General features: G+C 42.5%; 2 protein-coding genes across 11 annotated transcripts; one reads left to right on the top strand and one right to left on the bottom strand.

The window, feature by feature from the left end:
- The first annotated feature begins 444 nt into the window (after positions 1 to 444).
- On the top strand, positions 445 to 7,618 carry rbck1 (RanBP-type and C3HC4-type zinc finger containing 1). Of its 8 annotated transcripts, none has more exons than XM_086039649.1 (14): positions 504 to 600; positions 1,122 to 1,167; positions 1,730 to 1,874; positions 2,027 to 2,123; positions 3,210 to 3,387; positions 3,901 to 3,974; positions 4,050 to 4,223; positions 4,407 to 4,567; positions 4,655 to 4,751; positions 5,626 to 5,732; positions 6,261 to 6,333; positions 6,419 to 6,517; positions 7,001 to 7,144; positions 7,244 to 7,618. In XM_086039649.1, the coding sequence occupies exons 2-14, from the start codon at positions 1,122 to 1,124 to the stop codon at positions 7,322 to 7,324; spliced, it is 1,476 nt and encodes a 491-aa protein (XP_085895775.1). In that variant the 5' UTR covers positions 504 to 600; the 3' UTR covers positions 7,325 to 7,618. The 8 variants fall into 8 exon arrangements, 7 of the variants coding, with proteins under 7 accessions (XP_085895777.1, XP_085895775.1, XP_085895778.1 ...); XM_086039650.1 differs by lacking the exon at positions 504 to 600 and adding an exon at positions 866 to 1,017 and having other exon boundaries at positions 1,122 to 1,212; XM_086039653.1 differs by lacking the exon at positions 504 to 600 and adding an exon at positions 866 to 1,017 and having other exon boundaries at positions 1,967 to 2,123.
- A 90-nt stretch (positions 7,619 to 7,708) lies between these two features.
- On the bottom strand, positions 7,709 to 15,067 carry tbc1d20 (TBC1 domain family, member 20). 3 transcript variants are annotated; one of them, XM_086039656.1, is made up of 8 exons: positions 14,793 to 15,067; positions 12,931 to 13,107; positions 11,817 to 11,897; positions 11,553 to 11,739; positions 11,281 to 11,382; positions 10,852 to 10,993; positions 10,348 to 10,526; positions 7,709 to 9,753 (listed from the first exon to the last, which is right to left on the bottom strand). In XM_086039656.1, the coding sequence occupies exons 1-8, from the start codon at positions 14,824 to 14,826 to the stop codon at positions 9,498 to 9,500; spliced, it is 1,158 nt and encodes a 385-aa protein (XP_085895782.1). In that variant the 5' UTR covers positions 14,827 to 15,067; the 3' UTR covers positions 7,709 to 9,497. The 3 variants fall into 3 exon arrangements, with proteins under 3 accessions (XP_085895782.1, XP_085895783.1, XP_085895781.1); XM_086039657.1 differs by lacking the exon at positions 14,793 to 15,067 and adding an exon at positions 14,572 to 14,727; XM_086039655.1 differs by lacking the exon at positions 14,793 to 15,067 and adding an exon at positions 14,071 to 14,502.
- Positions 15,068 to 15,089: the final 22 nt, after the last annotated feature.

Raw genomic sequence — 15,089 nt, forward strand, 5'->3', positions numbered from 1 at the left:
GATAAGAAATATTAATACAATAAATATAACAAAAATAAATCGACGGCGTATCTTTGTGGGTAGCGATGCGTTCATAGACAGTACGTAAACTGTGAAACCCAGTAGCCAATTTGCCTAGCGAAGTAGTAGTTGGCAAATGACTGTTAACTTAGTTTCTACCTATGCTCTTTTTGGATACAAACACAGCCGAATGGTGAGGAAATGATGCTTTGTCCTCTGACGTCGCCATTTAGGTTGCGAGACGACTGTACCATTGGCTAAAACGGGCAGTTAATGTAAACGACAGGTTTCGCGCACCGTGATCAAACACACCCATTCGGAATTAGAAATGTCACACTGCGACAGTGACAGAGCCAAAGGAGACCTCGGCTGTGAATTCGGCAGAGTTGAAACAGAATAAAAATATTCGCAACGACTTGTATGAAATTATGGAAAGGGCAGCTTATTTCCCTATGAGCGACGCGTCCGCTGACACTGTGAAACCCAGTAAGACAACTTTTGGCAACACACGGCCACCTGCTGGACTAAAAAAGAAGTACGATCCTACCTTATTCTACCTCTGTGCATGAACATGGCTAGCCAGACAAGCTCACATTAGCAGTAAGTAAGTCTAAATCTTAAATGTTGTCCATCTCCCCATAGTTTGATTTAATAGACAGACACTGTCGGATGGTGACAGCATTAATGTCACCTGGCGTCGCCGCTGATGGCGTGAGACGACTATACCATTGAAAAAACACGTGTGTTCGTGGACCACAATAAAACACACTATCGGACTTTAAACTGTCAGAGTACGATAGTCATGGACCCAAAGTCGACTTGGGCTGTCAATTCGGCTGCGTTGAAACAGAGTAATTAAAGTCCTCGTAGCGACGTATGAAGTCATTTAGATTAGTGAGCTCGTTTTCACATTTGTCGTTTTCTCTTCCTGGAGTGAAACCACTTTCACTTTCATTTGTTTCTCGAGACATTTAAGGCGTTGGTGGAAGACGCAAACTAATCGGTCCAGTTACTTAGGTATGATCTTGTTGTTGTTGTTGTTGTTGGGTTTTCTACATGAGATTGCGGTTTACTCGATTTGAAACCTCAACGTAGCATGAGGGTTTGGTTTTGTGTTACAGATGGCTATGGCTACTGAAGTAACGCCGGCTGCTACTTTAGAAGGGGGTATGTCGTTTTTGTCCATTTAAATGGTAAACTGGCTTTTATATGGTAGGTATTTTTTCAGGCACTGCATTTTCTGATAGTGTTTTTCAGGATAACTACAGGATGGTACTAGTTAGAGTTGATGGGCATACTCGCGCTGGCGTTGGGCCAAACCTCCTTTATCACAATTTGATACAAATGTAACCCCCCCCTAAAGCTACACTGCTGTGTTGGTCAGTTTTCAATCTAAAGTTTTTAAAGTAGCTTGCTCTCTTTGGGATGCGACGTTAATAGCTGAACAAATATCCCATTTTGGGGGTTTCCTGAAAAGTGATGATTTGGGAGTGGATCAACTTTTCCTTTGATCATTTTGCCCACCACACCTACCATAACCCGCAGCTAATATTGTGACATCCGTCATTCGTCATGCACTTTTATACTAGCTATTGTACTTGATTTTGCAGTATCCTAGTCACTCCTACTTCAAGGATCATGGTATCAGTCCTACTTCAAGGATCATGGTAATTCTTTGTCATCTAATGGTCACAGCTCCACTACATTTTTTTGTTTCATTTCTTTACAGCGGAGGAGCTGGCGAGACGTCTGAGTGAAGCTCTGAGCATTGGAAATGAAGAAGAGGCGGTCATCCTCAGCCGGAAGTTGTGTCGACTCTCTCTGCCAGTGTGTGTCAGCATCGGCAACCTGGACTACACTCAAGACTCCATTAGGTGCGACAAAATTCCTTCATTTTCTTTTAACAGATAGTTGAATAGATCAACAAAATGTGCGTTTCTAGCCATATTCTTCTCTGTCCAACTAGACTGATGCCTTCGGTGTGGGTCTTTTGTGACTGACCCCCCCCCCCCGTTGCATTTGCTAGGTTGGTCGTGGGTGTGGAGGACGCAGAGTCTGACGCCGCCACGCCGGTGACTGTTCTGGTTTCTTGCGAAATGACCATCACCCAACTTAAAAATGAGGTACAGTTCAGTCGATATCAAGGGACCCTGCCCTGCCAAAAATAATGCAAAACGTAGAGTAATTGACTTTACCCTAAAAATGATTAGAACTGAATTGTATCTGTAAATAGTTTAAACTATAAGTATACAAAAGTGCCAGGGTGACTAATGAGCGATGTGCCCGATTGGTTCTGCCCATGGTAGTTGAACGGCCGGGCACCACTGCCTTCATAATAAGAATTGAAAAACTTGTTTGTTAGACATTTGAATATAATTTCCAACTCAACTTATCCTCCAACGTTATCCTTAAAAACAAATTGCTGACAAATGATTTGATTTCGAGAAAATAAATGGGAAGTGCAAAGACCCTGTCATACATGCCACCTTCACAGCCTATAAAACTTGCAATTGTCAACCTTGACCTAGCCACTCAGCAGAGCAAAAGCACGTAGTGAAGACCTTCCCATAACTTACTCTGCTAACAAACCAGGATAAACTTGGCTCCTCCCCAACATAGTTTGTATTACGAGACAAAATTCTAGTTGCAAGAGAACTTCCGATGTTGCCACTTGTTTGATATAAATTTCCCCCCCAAAAAACAAAAGGATACTGAACCCCTGGTTGCTCCTGATGCTGCGTAGGTGAATGTGAACTCAGTGTGAAGCGATTTGAGTGCCTTTATTGGTAGAAAAGCGCTATACAAGTTCAAGACCATTTACCATTTGACTGAAGTGGGGGGGGGGGAAATAGTGTGACAGACATGGATGCACTTTCAGCCGTTTTGTGAACAATACAAACAGTCAAATACACAAACACAAAATAAAGACACTTTTTCACTGTAATTGCAGCATACAGCTTGTGACAGGAACATGAAGCTTCATGAAGCACTTGTGATAGTTTTACCCCTCCTTTTAAAGGTAAAGGGTAATACAATGAAAATGTATTAAAATTCCACTGCATCTTTAAACCAAAAGTGCCATTTAGAGGAGTCCAAAATTATCACAAGTGCTTCATGAAGCTTCATTTGTCCATCACTACATACAGCAGGTCACAAATATCTTTTTTGCCAGTGAGCATGTCATCATGCAATTTTATTTTCTGCACCAGATCAATCAGAAATTTGGCTTCCCTCCGGCGCTGCAGCGCTGGGTGATCGGGAAGCGGCTGGCATGCGACCACGAGACGCTGTATAGTCACGGTATTCGCAGTGACGGCGACTGGGCTTTCCTGTATATCCTGCCTGCCCATGCCACTCATCCGAACGAGCAGCAGCAGCACCCTGAAGGCAAGTATAGCGAACACTTGTACACAAGACCAGATGTAAAAATAAGTCATAAGTGAGGCGCACCAATCAACTCTACAGAACAGCATAATTGCGATTAAATTACAGTTTACAGTTGACCTTCGCTCACATTAGGGCTGAATGATTATGGAAAATAATAGAGCTGGGCATTTTACTAGAAATTGAGCATCCGTTATTCGTCATCTGTCTGCAGCGTGGGTACCCTTCCATCGTCCGTCATTTGCCTTTTTTTCCTGGGGGAAAAAAATAGAACCCGTCTACTGACCGGTCGGCCTCTAATTTTAAACGGCCGTCCGTCGGCCAGTCCGACTTTTTTATAAGCATTTCACTAGTGCGGCAGTGTTCGCTTTGCCTCCTGTGATCCCGCCTCTTTTATTTATTAACAAGAGAGGGACAAATTATTAAAGCAGTACAATGCTCAGCGCATTCCTTTGATTGAATTATCCGGCTATTATAATCAGCAGAGTGTAGGCAATTGATTGCAATTTCTTTCAGGCATCATGGAGTCCATAGAGACAATTCAAGTGATTCCGCCACCCCCTCCCCAAGTTAGACCTCCCAAGCCCCAGGTCAGCATTTTGTCCCACATGTTTACCACCTCCTGGGCATATATAAAATTGAGACATGTGCGTTGTCTTTACCAGCCGGGCTGGGAGTGCCCTCGCTGTACATTCGTCAACATGCCAACTCGTCCGGGATGTCAGATGTGCGACGAGGAGAGGCCAGAGTATTACCAGGTCCCTGAAGCCTACAAACCGGTGGGGGATGAGGCTCGGCGCATTCAGCAGGAACAGTTGGCCATGTTTATTTTCAAAGAGGTGAGCCGCGTAGCCAGTTTCCCCAAAATAAGTCTCAAGAAGCAAGGCTTGAAAAGACACAGGAATCTTGCCATTTTTGTTTCAAATCAAACACTTAAATCATGAAATCATCGTCCCCTAACCGCAAGTTTTATTCAAATTGATTTCCGCTTTGTTGTCCCGTTCCTTTCTCTGACTCTGAAGGTTCAGCAGGCGGAGCGACAGATAAACTATTTGCACTTACTACAGACTGACGACCTGAATGTCATTCCCACTACCTCAGAGACCACGTGTCCCATTTGCTTCTCCACTCTGGCGCCAGGCGAGGGTGTGGTGCTTAGGGAGTGCCTGCACACTTTCTGCAGGTCAGACCAAGCACGTAGTCTTGGCAAAGCATCCCATCATCCACCGTATTGTGTTGCATGTTTCCTTCATTGCGTCATTTCGTGCAGGGAATGTTTGCGAGGGACAATCATCAACTGTCCGGATGCTGAGGTGTCCTGTCCCGAGCAGTGCGATATGAAGCTAGTCGATCGAGAGATCAACGCGGTCAGTGTGAGCCCGGTTTTGGGAAAGCTGAAGGGAAGAAACACACTCCTAAAAGAAAGCACTGTGGTGTTGCCATTTTGGCTCTGAATCTGGATTCAAATCCTTTCAATTTCAGACATCCTACATTAGTCCAAAGGGAAAATCAGCATTTGAAGGGTGATTTTCAAGGTGCATTACGTATTCAAGATCGTGTTATACGTGAGAAATTGCGGTATTCGTGTTTTTGTCTTGGAACCTATCCTCAGTAATTCTCTGAAAACCTCCAAAACTTGTGTTTTTGTGCTCTCTCTGCATTGCTCTAAGATGCCACAAGATGGCGCAAAAACCCTGTTTGAATAGGAAGTTAGTTAGATAGGAAATTAAATTTAGCCTGGACGTTATGGAGAGCCCTTTGCAGATTGTTCTTGTACACGTACATACACCCACTTTTTTTTTTTCAAAGAATCTGTAGATTTTCTTTTTCCTTTTTTGTTGGAAGGATAATTTGTAAAATCATCTTAAATGACATTAAAGTGGCTTGGGATCCATTTGTGGTGTATATATGGTTTTAACAATTAATAGAGATAATAAATTGATGGGTCATCAAGTATTTTTTTTTTCCGCTCCTTAGTTGGTTAACTAGTTTAAGGCGATGGAGAGTTTTTAATCTTTTTTTTTTCTTTTTTACTTTATTTCGACTGTAAAAACTTAAAAGTACATTTTGCAGTCCAACAATTTGTTTTTGCTCACATGAATGATTAAAAATCACAAGTGTAGATGAAATTTCATCTGATTATCTAATTAATGTATTGGCTAGGTATTGCTTACTGTAAGTTAATTACTGTAAATCTAAGTGCTTAAGTGTTCGATCTTTTTTTTCCCCCCCTCATTGCAGCTGCTCACAGAGCAAGAGCACAAGCGTTTTCTGGAACAACGTCTGAGCATCGCGGAGAACAGTCTGGAACACACCTTCCACTGTCGCACACCCAACTGTCGAGGCTGGTGTGTAATTTGGCACATGCTTGCCAATGTAGCGCATGTCGGGTTTTTCTGAGGGTTCGTAAAAAGGTTGCAAAGATGTTTGCAGACAGTTTTTCTTGTCGCCAAGGAATTTTGAACATGTTGAAAATCCCAACATTCACTAGGTTTGCAAGTATTTGCAATAATTCGCCGCTCAGTCAGATACCAACTGTATGAAAAGCTGGATTTAAACTTGAGGCATGTGTGTGACATCAAAATTGCCTTTGGGTTCGCATTGTGTTTCTGGGTTTAGTCACGTGACGTTCGCTATGGTAGCCCGAGAACATTTTGACGTCTATTTTAGTCGACAGCGAAGGTGGCACAGGGCAAAATGGAAACGCTGAAGGAGTGATGAAAACATGGATTAACATGCTTAAATCTTATTCCATGAATGCAATATTAATCAGAATACCAGTGGGGGCACAGAATATATTATTGTATTACAGTTTTTGTTCCCCTTTAAACTGGTTTTCAAAGATGTGGAATAAATGTTGAAATGGCTTTTCATAGGTGCATCTATGAGGACGAAGTCAACAATTTCGAATGTCAACTCTGCAGCCAAGTCAACTGCCTGCTCTGTAAGGTAGCTGTTTTGTGTTGACAGTTCTGTATTTGCGTTGCCATTATGGGGAGAAAGAACTGGATTTTATTTTTTTTTTTATTTTCAGGCCATTCATGGGGACATGAATTGTCAAAAGTATCAAAATGACCTCCGCATCCGGGCGGAAAACGACCATGTGGCGCAGCAGACCCAACAGCTGCTGGAGGTAACATACAGATACAGATCGATCTTTCTGGCATCCATTAAATTGTCTGCTAGTAATTATGATTAGCATAGCAAGCATTAAAGATAAAAGAACGGGGCAAAGAACCTTTCATCTCTACGTGACCTGCGATTACCCCGCCTCTTGCACAAAGTCAGCTGGGATAGGCTCCAGCTAGTGATGATAAAATGAACCTTCATACTTGCTTCATGAACGTTGTATTTTGTGCCTAAGCAAGATGGCAATCTCTGTTCAACATTGGGCTGAAAGTAAACTCACTTGCCATGGCTGCATCTAAAGGAGTAAAAAAAAAAATTCCGACTGGTTCATGAAGCAAATCTGAAGCTTCGTTTTTCCATCACTTGCTCCAGCTTATCCGCAACCCAAATGATGAAGCTGTAGAAAAATGGATGGATGACTCCCCATAAAACACTTGCCTTCATTAACAGTGGTTCACACTGCAATTGTTGTTTGCTTTTTTCAAAGGGTTTGCTTCGGAGCGGCAAGGCCATGAATTGTCCACAGTGCAACATAACCATCCAAAAGAAAGATGGCTGCGACTGGCTCCGCTGCTCAGTGTGCATGACTGAAATCTGCTGGGTGACCAAACAAGCTCGCTGGGGACCCAACGTAAAAACACATGAATACACGTCACACAAATAAAAGGGACTCAATGTTGCTATGTACTTGAAAATTAATTATACTGTATATTTATTTTTGTTCCAACAGGGCAGGGGAGACACATCAGGAGGCTGTAAATGCCAAATGAATAATCTGCCGTGCCATCCCAACTGCATGAACTGCCACTGATGCACTAGGGCCTTAATAAAAATACTTCAAAATATATGCATGTTTATAGATATGAACTGTGTGTGCATATATACAGATTCATATATATATGTATATGTATATATATATATATATATATGTATATATATATGGATGTATATATGTGTATGTTTATGTGTATATATATATATATATATATATATGTGTGTATATATATATATATGTGTGTATATATATATATATGTGTGTATATATATATATATATATATATATATATATATACAGAGCTGGGCATTTTATTAAAAATTGAGTGTCCATTATTCGTCATCATTCTGCAGCGTGGGTACCCTTCCGTCATTTGCCTTTTCTTTCGCTTTTGATACATCTGGTGATTTCTGAAGAAAATGCTTAATATGCCTCTTTAATGGTTTATTTGCAGTCTCCTGTACAGTACAACTTTACATAAGTAAGATACATTTGTTAAAACGACAAAACAAAAATCTAGTGCAACATGAATGAATAGCAAAATCCTCTGAGCATTCTGGGAAAGACCATTGTGACAAATAATTCCTCCCCGCAAAATCATTTTCAGTTAGTTGGGTGCCGTGCTTTCCAGTGTTTGACGTGTGGACATTAAAAAGAAAACTTTGTGGAAGCAACCCCAAAAGCTACATCCATATGCGCTCAAGCTCCTACAGTCAAACTTTGCACTTCCTGGTGGAACAAGCAAAAAGGATGTAAAAAAACTAGTGAAGGTCAGCACCAGTTTGTTTGTAGGCTAAAAGTGTGTGCTCCTTCCAGCAGTGGTGACAAAAGTGCTTATTCATTCAAATACACACAATAAAAACATTTGAATGGCTTTGACAGGCTGTGGCAAATCAGATGACCTACACCAATCATTCTCAAAATGGTAAGCATCTCCATCTTGTGCTACATGGTTAATACATTTGCATTTAATTTCTAAAACTTTTGTTTTCTTTTGACATATATTAAGGGTCAATTTCTATTTTCTTTTTATGGTCATGATGGTGGATCTTGGGAAGCAAAATATTTTTTTAGGTTGCACTTCTTAGGCAATGGTTCTTGAAAAATACTTTTTCTGACACCAAGGAGATATAGCCAATACGGTGATTACTTTTGACATGACGGACCAAGTCAGTCTTTTCTTCGTCATGTTTGTTAGGTGTTACCGGTGGCTCGAAAACGTGTTCAGCTTTTAACAAAACCATCTCGGCTAATCATAAGCAAATGACCTAGTCACCGATAGCTGGAGGAATGTGGCAAGAATAGCTTAAAAGAAGAGGCAGACGGTGACGCAGTGGAAATTTGAGTGAAATGTTTCGGAGTGCCATTATTTTACAGCTTATTACAAAAAAAATGGTGAATACAGGAGGATTCCAACAATCCTTCATTTGGTCTTTGTCTTGATATCAAATACCTTATAAATGTAAATAACACACACTCCACGTGTCTAACTGGCAGCAAAGGCCACAAATATTTCTATTCGAGTAACCCAAGTCGTCCTAAACCACAATAACAAGTACAGTAAGAAATTGTCAGTTCTGGTGTAGTTTTCCCCGCATATTTGCGCTTCACTATTCACAAACTAACCTATATAAATTTACCTATAGGTTCCACAGAAAGCTTTTCTGTGGACCCTATCCCCTGAAAACTAAACGATACATGTTTTTTTTGTGCTCTAAAACACCTTAAGAAGCCACACGATGGTACCAAAGCCCCATTTCAGTTGAGTAATTGGTGTCAAGGAAGTATGATTAAGTGCTGAATTTCAAAAAAAGAGGCAAGCTATGTATTTCGGGGAGGAGCTATGTTTGGCCTGGGTTATATTGGACGTTACAGAGTGCCAGGATAAGCAAATAAAGTATTTCTTTGGTGCAAGGGACATATGTCAGAGTAAGTTGAATAGTTTCATTTTGAAAAATGTAGTGTTTGTTGCCATCTTGCAGCCAAGGAACTATGTTGAAGGGAGTTGAGGAATTTCATTTCCTCCAAAATGGTGCTCTGCCACCATCTTGTGGCATATGTACGCAATTATGAACCTTTTTAAAGGAAGCTGTCAGTTACTTGAAAATATTTGCTATTTGTGGCAGGACTCAGTCCCTTTCCCCCTCGAACAGCGGGGAATGTTCTTCAATAAGTTCTTCATTTGTGGGTTGGGTGTCTCAGAGGAGGTTCATGGAAAGAGGTCCAGCTTGGGGGCCCAATCCAGGGCAGTGTTGACTACAGCGAGGGCCGCCGCCCCTAAAGCCACCGTCAGACCCATCACTGCCAAGCGAACGAAGCGGCGCGTCACGGACGGCCGGGCCACCGCCGAGCGCTCCAGCGCCTCCTGCTCCTGCTGTAGTTGCCTCCGCCGGTGACGGAGCACCGAGTCGGGCCGCTGTTGCGTCGAGGCCAAGTCAAAGTCCTTAAAGGTGGTGGTCGCCATGCTTGAGAGGGAGAAACAAAAGGGTACATAAATAGGGGGGCATGGACACAATTGCCCTCTTTTTTTTTTTTTTTTTAACAAATAAGAGGACAAGATGAACTCAGTAACCACCTTCGTAGTCAATTACAGCCTCAAGTCTGGAATGCATAGATATCCATTGACTTGGTCATTGCATAAAATTTTTCCTCGAAAACTCCCTTTGTTGCTTTCCCACTATGCTTCAGGTTATCGTCCACCAGCCCTGTGAAGCGGTGCCTGATGAGTTTTGAAGCATTTGGCTGAACATGAGCAGATAATATTATGAAACATTTCAGAATCCATCCTGCTGTTTTTGTCAGCAGTCATATCATCCATAAATACACGGTAACCAGTTCCATTGGCAGCCATAAATGCCCGCCTGGCCATGGAAAAGCTGAGCAGCCACTTGTCCCATGACTTTTGGGTTCCTTAAAAATTAGAAAGCACTTATACAAACTGTTGCAATTTCAATTGGGAAAAGTTACTATTTCTGGGCTTGATTGCATGGGTGACAGCATGTTGAAAAAGTCTACATCGGTGCAGAGGCGCCAAGAGACAACGGGTGACGGCGACGTACCAGTCGTGTGAGGCGGCCTCTCTGGCCAGTTCGGACGGAGGGAACTGGACAAAGAGGTCTCCCGCTCGGCTGATGAGGGTCTCGTAGGGCAGATCCTGAGGAATCTGAGACAGCAGGTGATGCACCATTGCCATGTCGCATTCGCACTCCAGCACCTCCTCTTCCCTGTAAAGCACAATCTGTAGCGCACACACAAAAATTACCTTTCAAATGAGATTCTGAAAATAACAGAACCCGCGATAATCAAATTGTTGTCTTTTCGAGTTGTATTCTGTCCAAATAGCTTTTGTCTTAGCCTAGTCTGTATTTTATGTTTCTGTCGTAACTTTTCCATCTAGTAGCAAGTCTCTAAAGAATTTCTTTGAGCAATATTGTGATAATATCCCTAATCGTGATCAATTGTGGTCACTATAAATCAAGCAATGATAACTCCATCTCTCTCAATGCAGGTTTAAGGAAGTACTTGGAGGAGTTCATTGAAGTATGTCAGCGAAACAGACTTACCACGGCTGCGAAGTAAATGGGCATCAACGGATGGCAGGCGAGGAAGAAGTCGTACAACCGTACCACGTGGCGGAAGTCTGACAGCACATGGCCAAACCAGGTGATCAGCCAGCTGAGAGCAAAGACGGTGCCCACCTCCGCCCTGGTAATCGCATCAATACGCATCATGTCAAGGAACAAGAATGTTGAATAACTACTACACCAATTTTGCTAACACTGGTGTTTGTAAACATTGCCAGGCATTTTTGGACATTTTCTCCCTCGTGGAAGCAGCGCCTTGTCAGCAAGCCGCTGAATTACGCTTGAGTCAGTTTAGTATGCGGATCTGTGTATGTGGCACATGCACGCGGGCACATGGTAAGTCACAAATTTCGCAAGCCGCTCAATTTGGGTGGTCGAAACTGTGTAAAATTATAAGGCTTCCCTTACTGTTGCATGAAATCATGCACCTCGGGGTTGACCCTCTCGATGATGGGCATCAGGTAGTTGAGGATGTGTTTGGTGTTGTCCATGGTGGGATCCATGAAGTCCCTGGCCAAGAACACAAAGGAGAGCGCCTTAAAAAAATCATTTTCATCATCTAATATTGTGAAAGTTTCCACTGTTTTTGTAATAATATTATCTTTATTGCAGCATTACACAACGGAGAGCATCCCCGATTGTCCGAGGAACATGGATGTCAAAATAAATTGCCGCGCCACCTGAGGTGATGCGTGGAGAGCTTTTCCACGAGGGCCGTCGCCAAGCGTTCGCCCACAACCAGGAGGAAGGTGACGACGATATCGTGGTAACCTTGGTAGTAATGCAACTGAGGATTACGCTTCAGGACGCAGAGGATGATGTCAATGAGCTCCTCCTGGAGACCCTCCCGTTGCTCATCCGGCATACCTGGACACGTACACAACCAGCATCTTGGTTAGCCTCTGTTAACATCACCAACTGATTTGTCTTTCAGGAGTACTTGCCAGGAGGGAACCTTCGTAGTGAGCGTTGAACGTCCAGGAGCACCTGGTTGTAGTCCTTGTTGTTGTCCCGCTCCACCGTCTCTGCACGGAAAGCGTGAGCGATAAATGTTGCATGCATTCCACCATGAAGGATGATGCTGCGCAGTGTGTGTTAGGAAGTAGCAGTTGTTTAATTGTCGTTGATGACTCTCTGCGTTGTTGCACAGCTGTCATTGGGTGGTGCTACTGCACAACCGGTATGCTTACATTACGAAAAGACTTTCTATACTTATGCATCATATCTTTCTTTGTTGTTGGTGCTGCAAAACTAGGGTAGCTCATACTAACGAAGGCAAATTCCTTTTGAGTTTTGCAAAATGGGCCAATAACGATGATTCTGATTTAAAGGTATTTAATTACCGAGATGCTAATTTCTGTTAGCCTATCTATGGTGTTTTTCATAAACGTCAATGATACTTTAATGCTATTTTTTTGCCTTCAATTCAATGGACATTGTGATGCTCCTTAGGCAATATAATACAAAGCCGGTCCAAACTCACAATATCATCTCTCTACATGTGTTGCGCTCGCGTCATTTGTGTTCAAATAGCTGCTTGCTTGAAGGGTTATTAAACTGTGAAACCAAAACTATTCAATAGCCCATAAATGGCTTATTTGTTAGCATTAGGCTAAATGGGCATAACTAGAGCAAAGCTATGTGATTGTTGAAATATACAAGGTGTAATTCTTTTGGTTTTATGTTTAATATTTAGTTTGACAGTAAATCTTAACTGGGAGTGGCAGTAAACAGTACAATGCCTCGTTTTTGAACAATTGTTCCCCATCTGTCAAACTGCTGCTTGTTGAGTTTACTGTCGCCATACAGGTCTTGTGTCTCAACTTTTTGCTCACAAACAAAATAGGCCAAATAAAGACACCACTGTCTTTATTTTATTTTTTTTATCTCACACACACAAACAGAAATGTCAACACTCTGGAATGTAACCGGTAGCACCACAATAAAAGTGGTTGACTCTGTACAGTAAAAGATACCATCAAAACCATGTCTAAGATGGGCATCAATTACGTTTTCGGGCTAAATTAAAGAATATAGGTGTAGTTATTCACACATTACCTGGCTCCTGCTCCAAGATGTTGGGCGGGACATTGAGGAGTCGTGGCCACACCTGACAGCGTATCTCGTCCGTCAGAAGGCCACCCTCGCTGATGGCCATTCTCCTGAGGGCCGCCACGTCTGCCGGATTCGCCTGCAGGGCCTGAGTGATGTCGACCATTTTCCTCTGCCGCCGGTCTGTTAAAACACGGCATGCAATAACCCACACTGGCACCGTTTTCATTTCCACAAGGCCCTTGGTAACAAGGAGAAGCATAATGACAAGCATATAGACAAAAAAATGAACTCATGTACAGCCTGCTTAGTGCAACATGGCTACCTTAAAAGTAATGATTGAAAATGTATGACGTAAGCCACAACAGCAGATCAATGTCGTCCTTGTCGTGCACTCATGAAGGTGAGCAAGCAGTTTGTTTTTAATGTCCTATTAGGAGTGCTTGACCTCTTTTTTGCGACACTGGAAGGGACTCATTGCGGGGGCTTTAGGGACCGAGCCCCCACCCCAAAAAAGAAATAGAAAACATGACTAAATGTTTATAACATTATATGCCTATATTAAACCATAAACATATCACATTATGACAGCAAAACTGTTTCAAATTAATTTTATATTAACACACTTCAATATAAATGTCTTTCAGATTATTTTAGAAAAACAACGCACTTGAAATGCACATGTAGATGTGGCGAAGACTTGAACTTCCACTGACAGCCCAGCTCCTCCGCAATTTAATAAGATTGTTTCTCAGTCAAGATATACAAACATACTTCTTTAAGTAAAGTACTACTTTCCTACTTAGAATGGTCTTTGGTGGCATTTTAGGGCATTTCAGAAAAATTGCAATAGTGAGTTTTCATACTCTGAACCCTGGGGGTGGGGACTTTGCATTTCTATTTTATAACTTTTGCCTTATTGTGACAGCGCACGATGATGGCGTCACGTATGACGCCAGGGAAGATACACAGTCACTTGATCGTGATCAAAGCATTAAAAATGAGCAGGACGTCTGTGCTCGCACATGCGCAGTAAGCAATCGGGTACTTTCTTGAATCTTCAACATTAAGATTAAAAAAAAGTAATCCAAAACAAAATCAACGTTGCCCACAATAAATGTCACCTAACGGGTGGAGGGTCTTTACCGTCATTTTGGTTCCCATTTAACAGTGACGAAGCGGTGCCAATGCTGGATGTCTTCATGTTACCTCCGCTTGTTATAAGTGTCTCCTTTCTATTTTTCTTCAGACTGTCATCTCTGTCCACGTTGACTTTTGAGGCCAAGTGCTGGACTTAATCTTCCGCGGCTGCCATCAGCTCAGTTAGCACGGCAAGCCTATTAGGCTAGCACGGGCCGCCCCGGGGTCGTCGTTAGCCGCTCCGCTGCGCTACGCGATGCTTCCCCGCGGCGCCTCGGACGTGAACATCTCCCCCAACGTGGTCATCGTGAATGGGACAGCTGAGCGGCTGGTAGCGTGATGAAACCGGTGACGTTACATGTTTGTTTTGGCGGCTAGGGCGACCGGCGGTGGATTGAAACGTCACAGCGAAAAGCTATCTTTGCGCATGCGCAGTCAGACGGCGAGTTTTGTTGATTTTTTTAAAAAAAATACTTTATTTAAACAACGTAAAAAGTAAAACATTACCTTTTCATTTCCGTTGTATACAATACTAATTTTAAAAACTACATTTTTTTAACGAAGAGCTGCTTTTCGTGCCATCAAAACGTGTTCCTGACGTGATGTTGTGAACTGACAAAATTCTCAATTTACTAATGACAACGTGCGGGAATTGTAAGGAATTCCGCGACGAGGCCACCAGGGGAAAGGAAAGGCCAGTGACGCTGCTCCTTTTAAGTTGTGCTCACCCTTTAACGCTCCTCTTTTTCTCTCGATGTCCATGTGGGAGGGGCACGTTGTATCGCCACAATTGACGGGAAGATTTTGTTTAGTGCTGTTAAAGTCAGGTTTTGTGAGTGAGACGATTAAAAGCAACTAAGACAAGAAATCCTGGTGTGTTGTCAGTCGTCACTATTCTGAAACACAACACAGCCGAACACCACCGATTAAATTCAAACGAATTGTTGTCATTCAGCTCCTTTTCTGGGATGAATACATTCCTGTACTCTCCAATTAAATGGCCTGCAAGCGCATGTATTTGTGCC

This window comes from Filicampus tigris, chromosome 9 (genome assembly GCF_054856515.1).
Source record: "Filicampus tigris isolate MCC_2025a chromosome 9, RoL_Ftig_1.0, whole genome shotgun sequence".
Lineage (NCBI taxonomy): Eukaryota > Metazoa > Chordata > Actinopteri > Syngnathiformes > Syngnathidae > Filicampus > Filicampus tigris.

Excerpts from the sequence above, each read along its gene's own strand:
- tbc1d20 (XM_086039655.1), bottom strand. The coding sequence starts at position 14,128 with ATGAAGACATCCAGCATTGGCACCGCTTCGTCACTGTTAAATGGGAAC. Across the intron at positions 11,383-11,552 it reads CTCTCCACGCATCACCTCAG|GGACTTCATGGATCCCACCA; the intron begins GTGGCGCGGCAA and ends GTTCTTGGCCAG. Across the intron at positions 10,527-10,851 it reads CCATTTACTTCGCAGCCGTG|ATTGTGCTTTACAGGGAAGA; the intron begins GTAAGTCTGTTT and ends TGTGCGCTACAG.
- rbck1 (XM_086039647.1), top strand. The coding sequence starts at position 803 with ATGGACCCAAAGTCGACTTGGGCTGTCAATTCGGCTGCGTTGAAACAG. Across the intron at positions 4,568-4,654 it reads TGCCTGCACACTTTCTGCAG|GGAATGTTTGCGAGGGACAA; the intron begins GTCAGACCAAGC and ends CATTTCGTGCAG. Across the intron at positions 6,518-7,000 it reads AGACCCAACAGCTGCTGGAG|GGTTTGCTTCGGAGCGGCAA; the intron begins GTAACATACAGA and ends CTTTTTTCAAAG.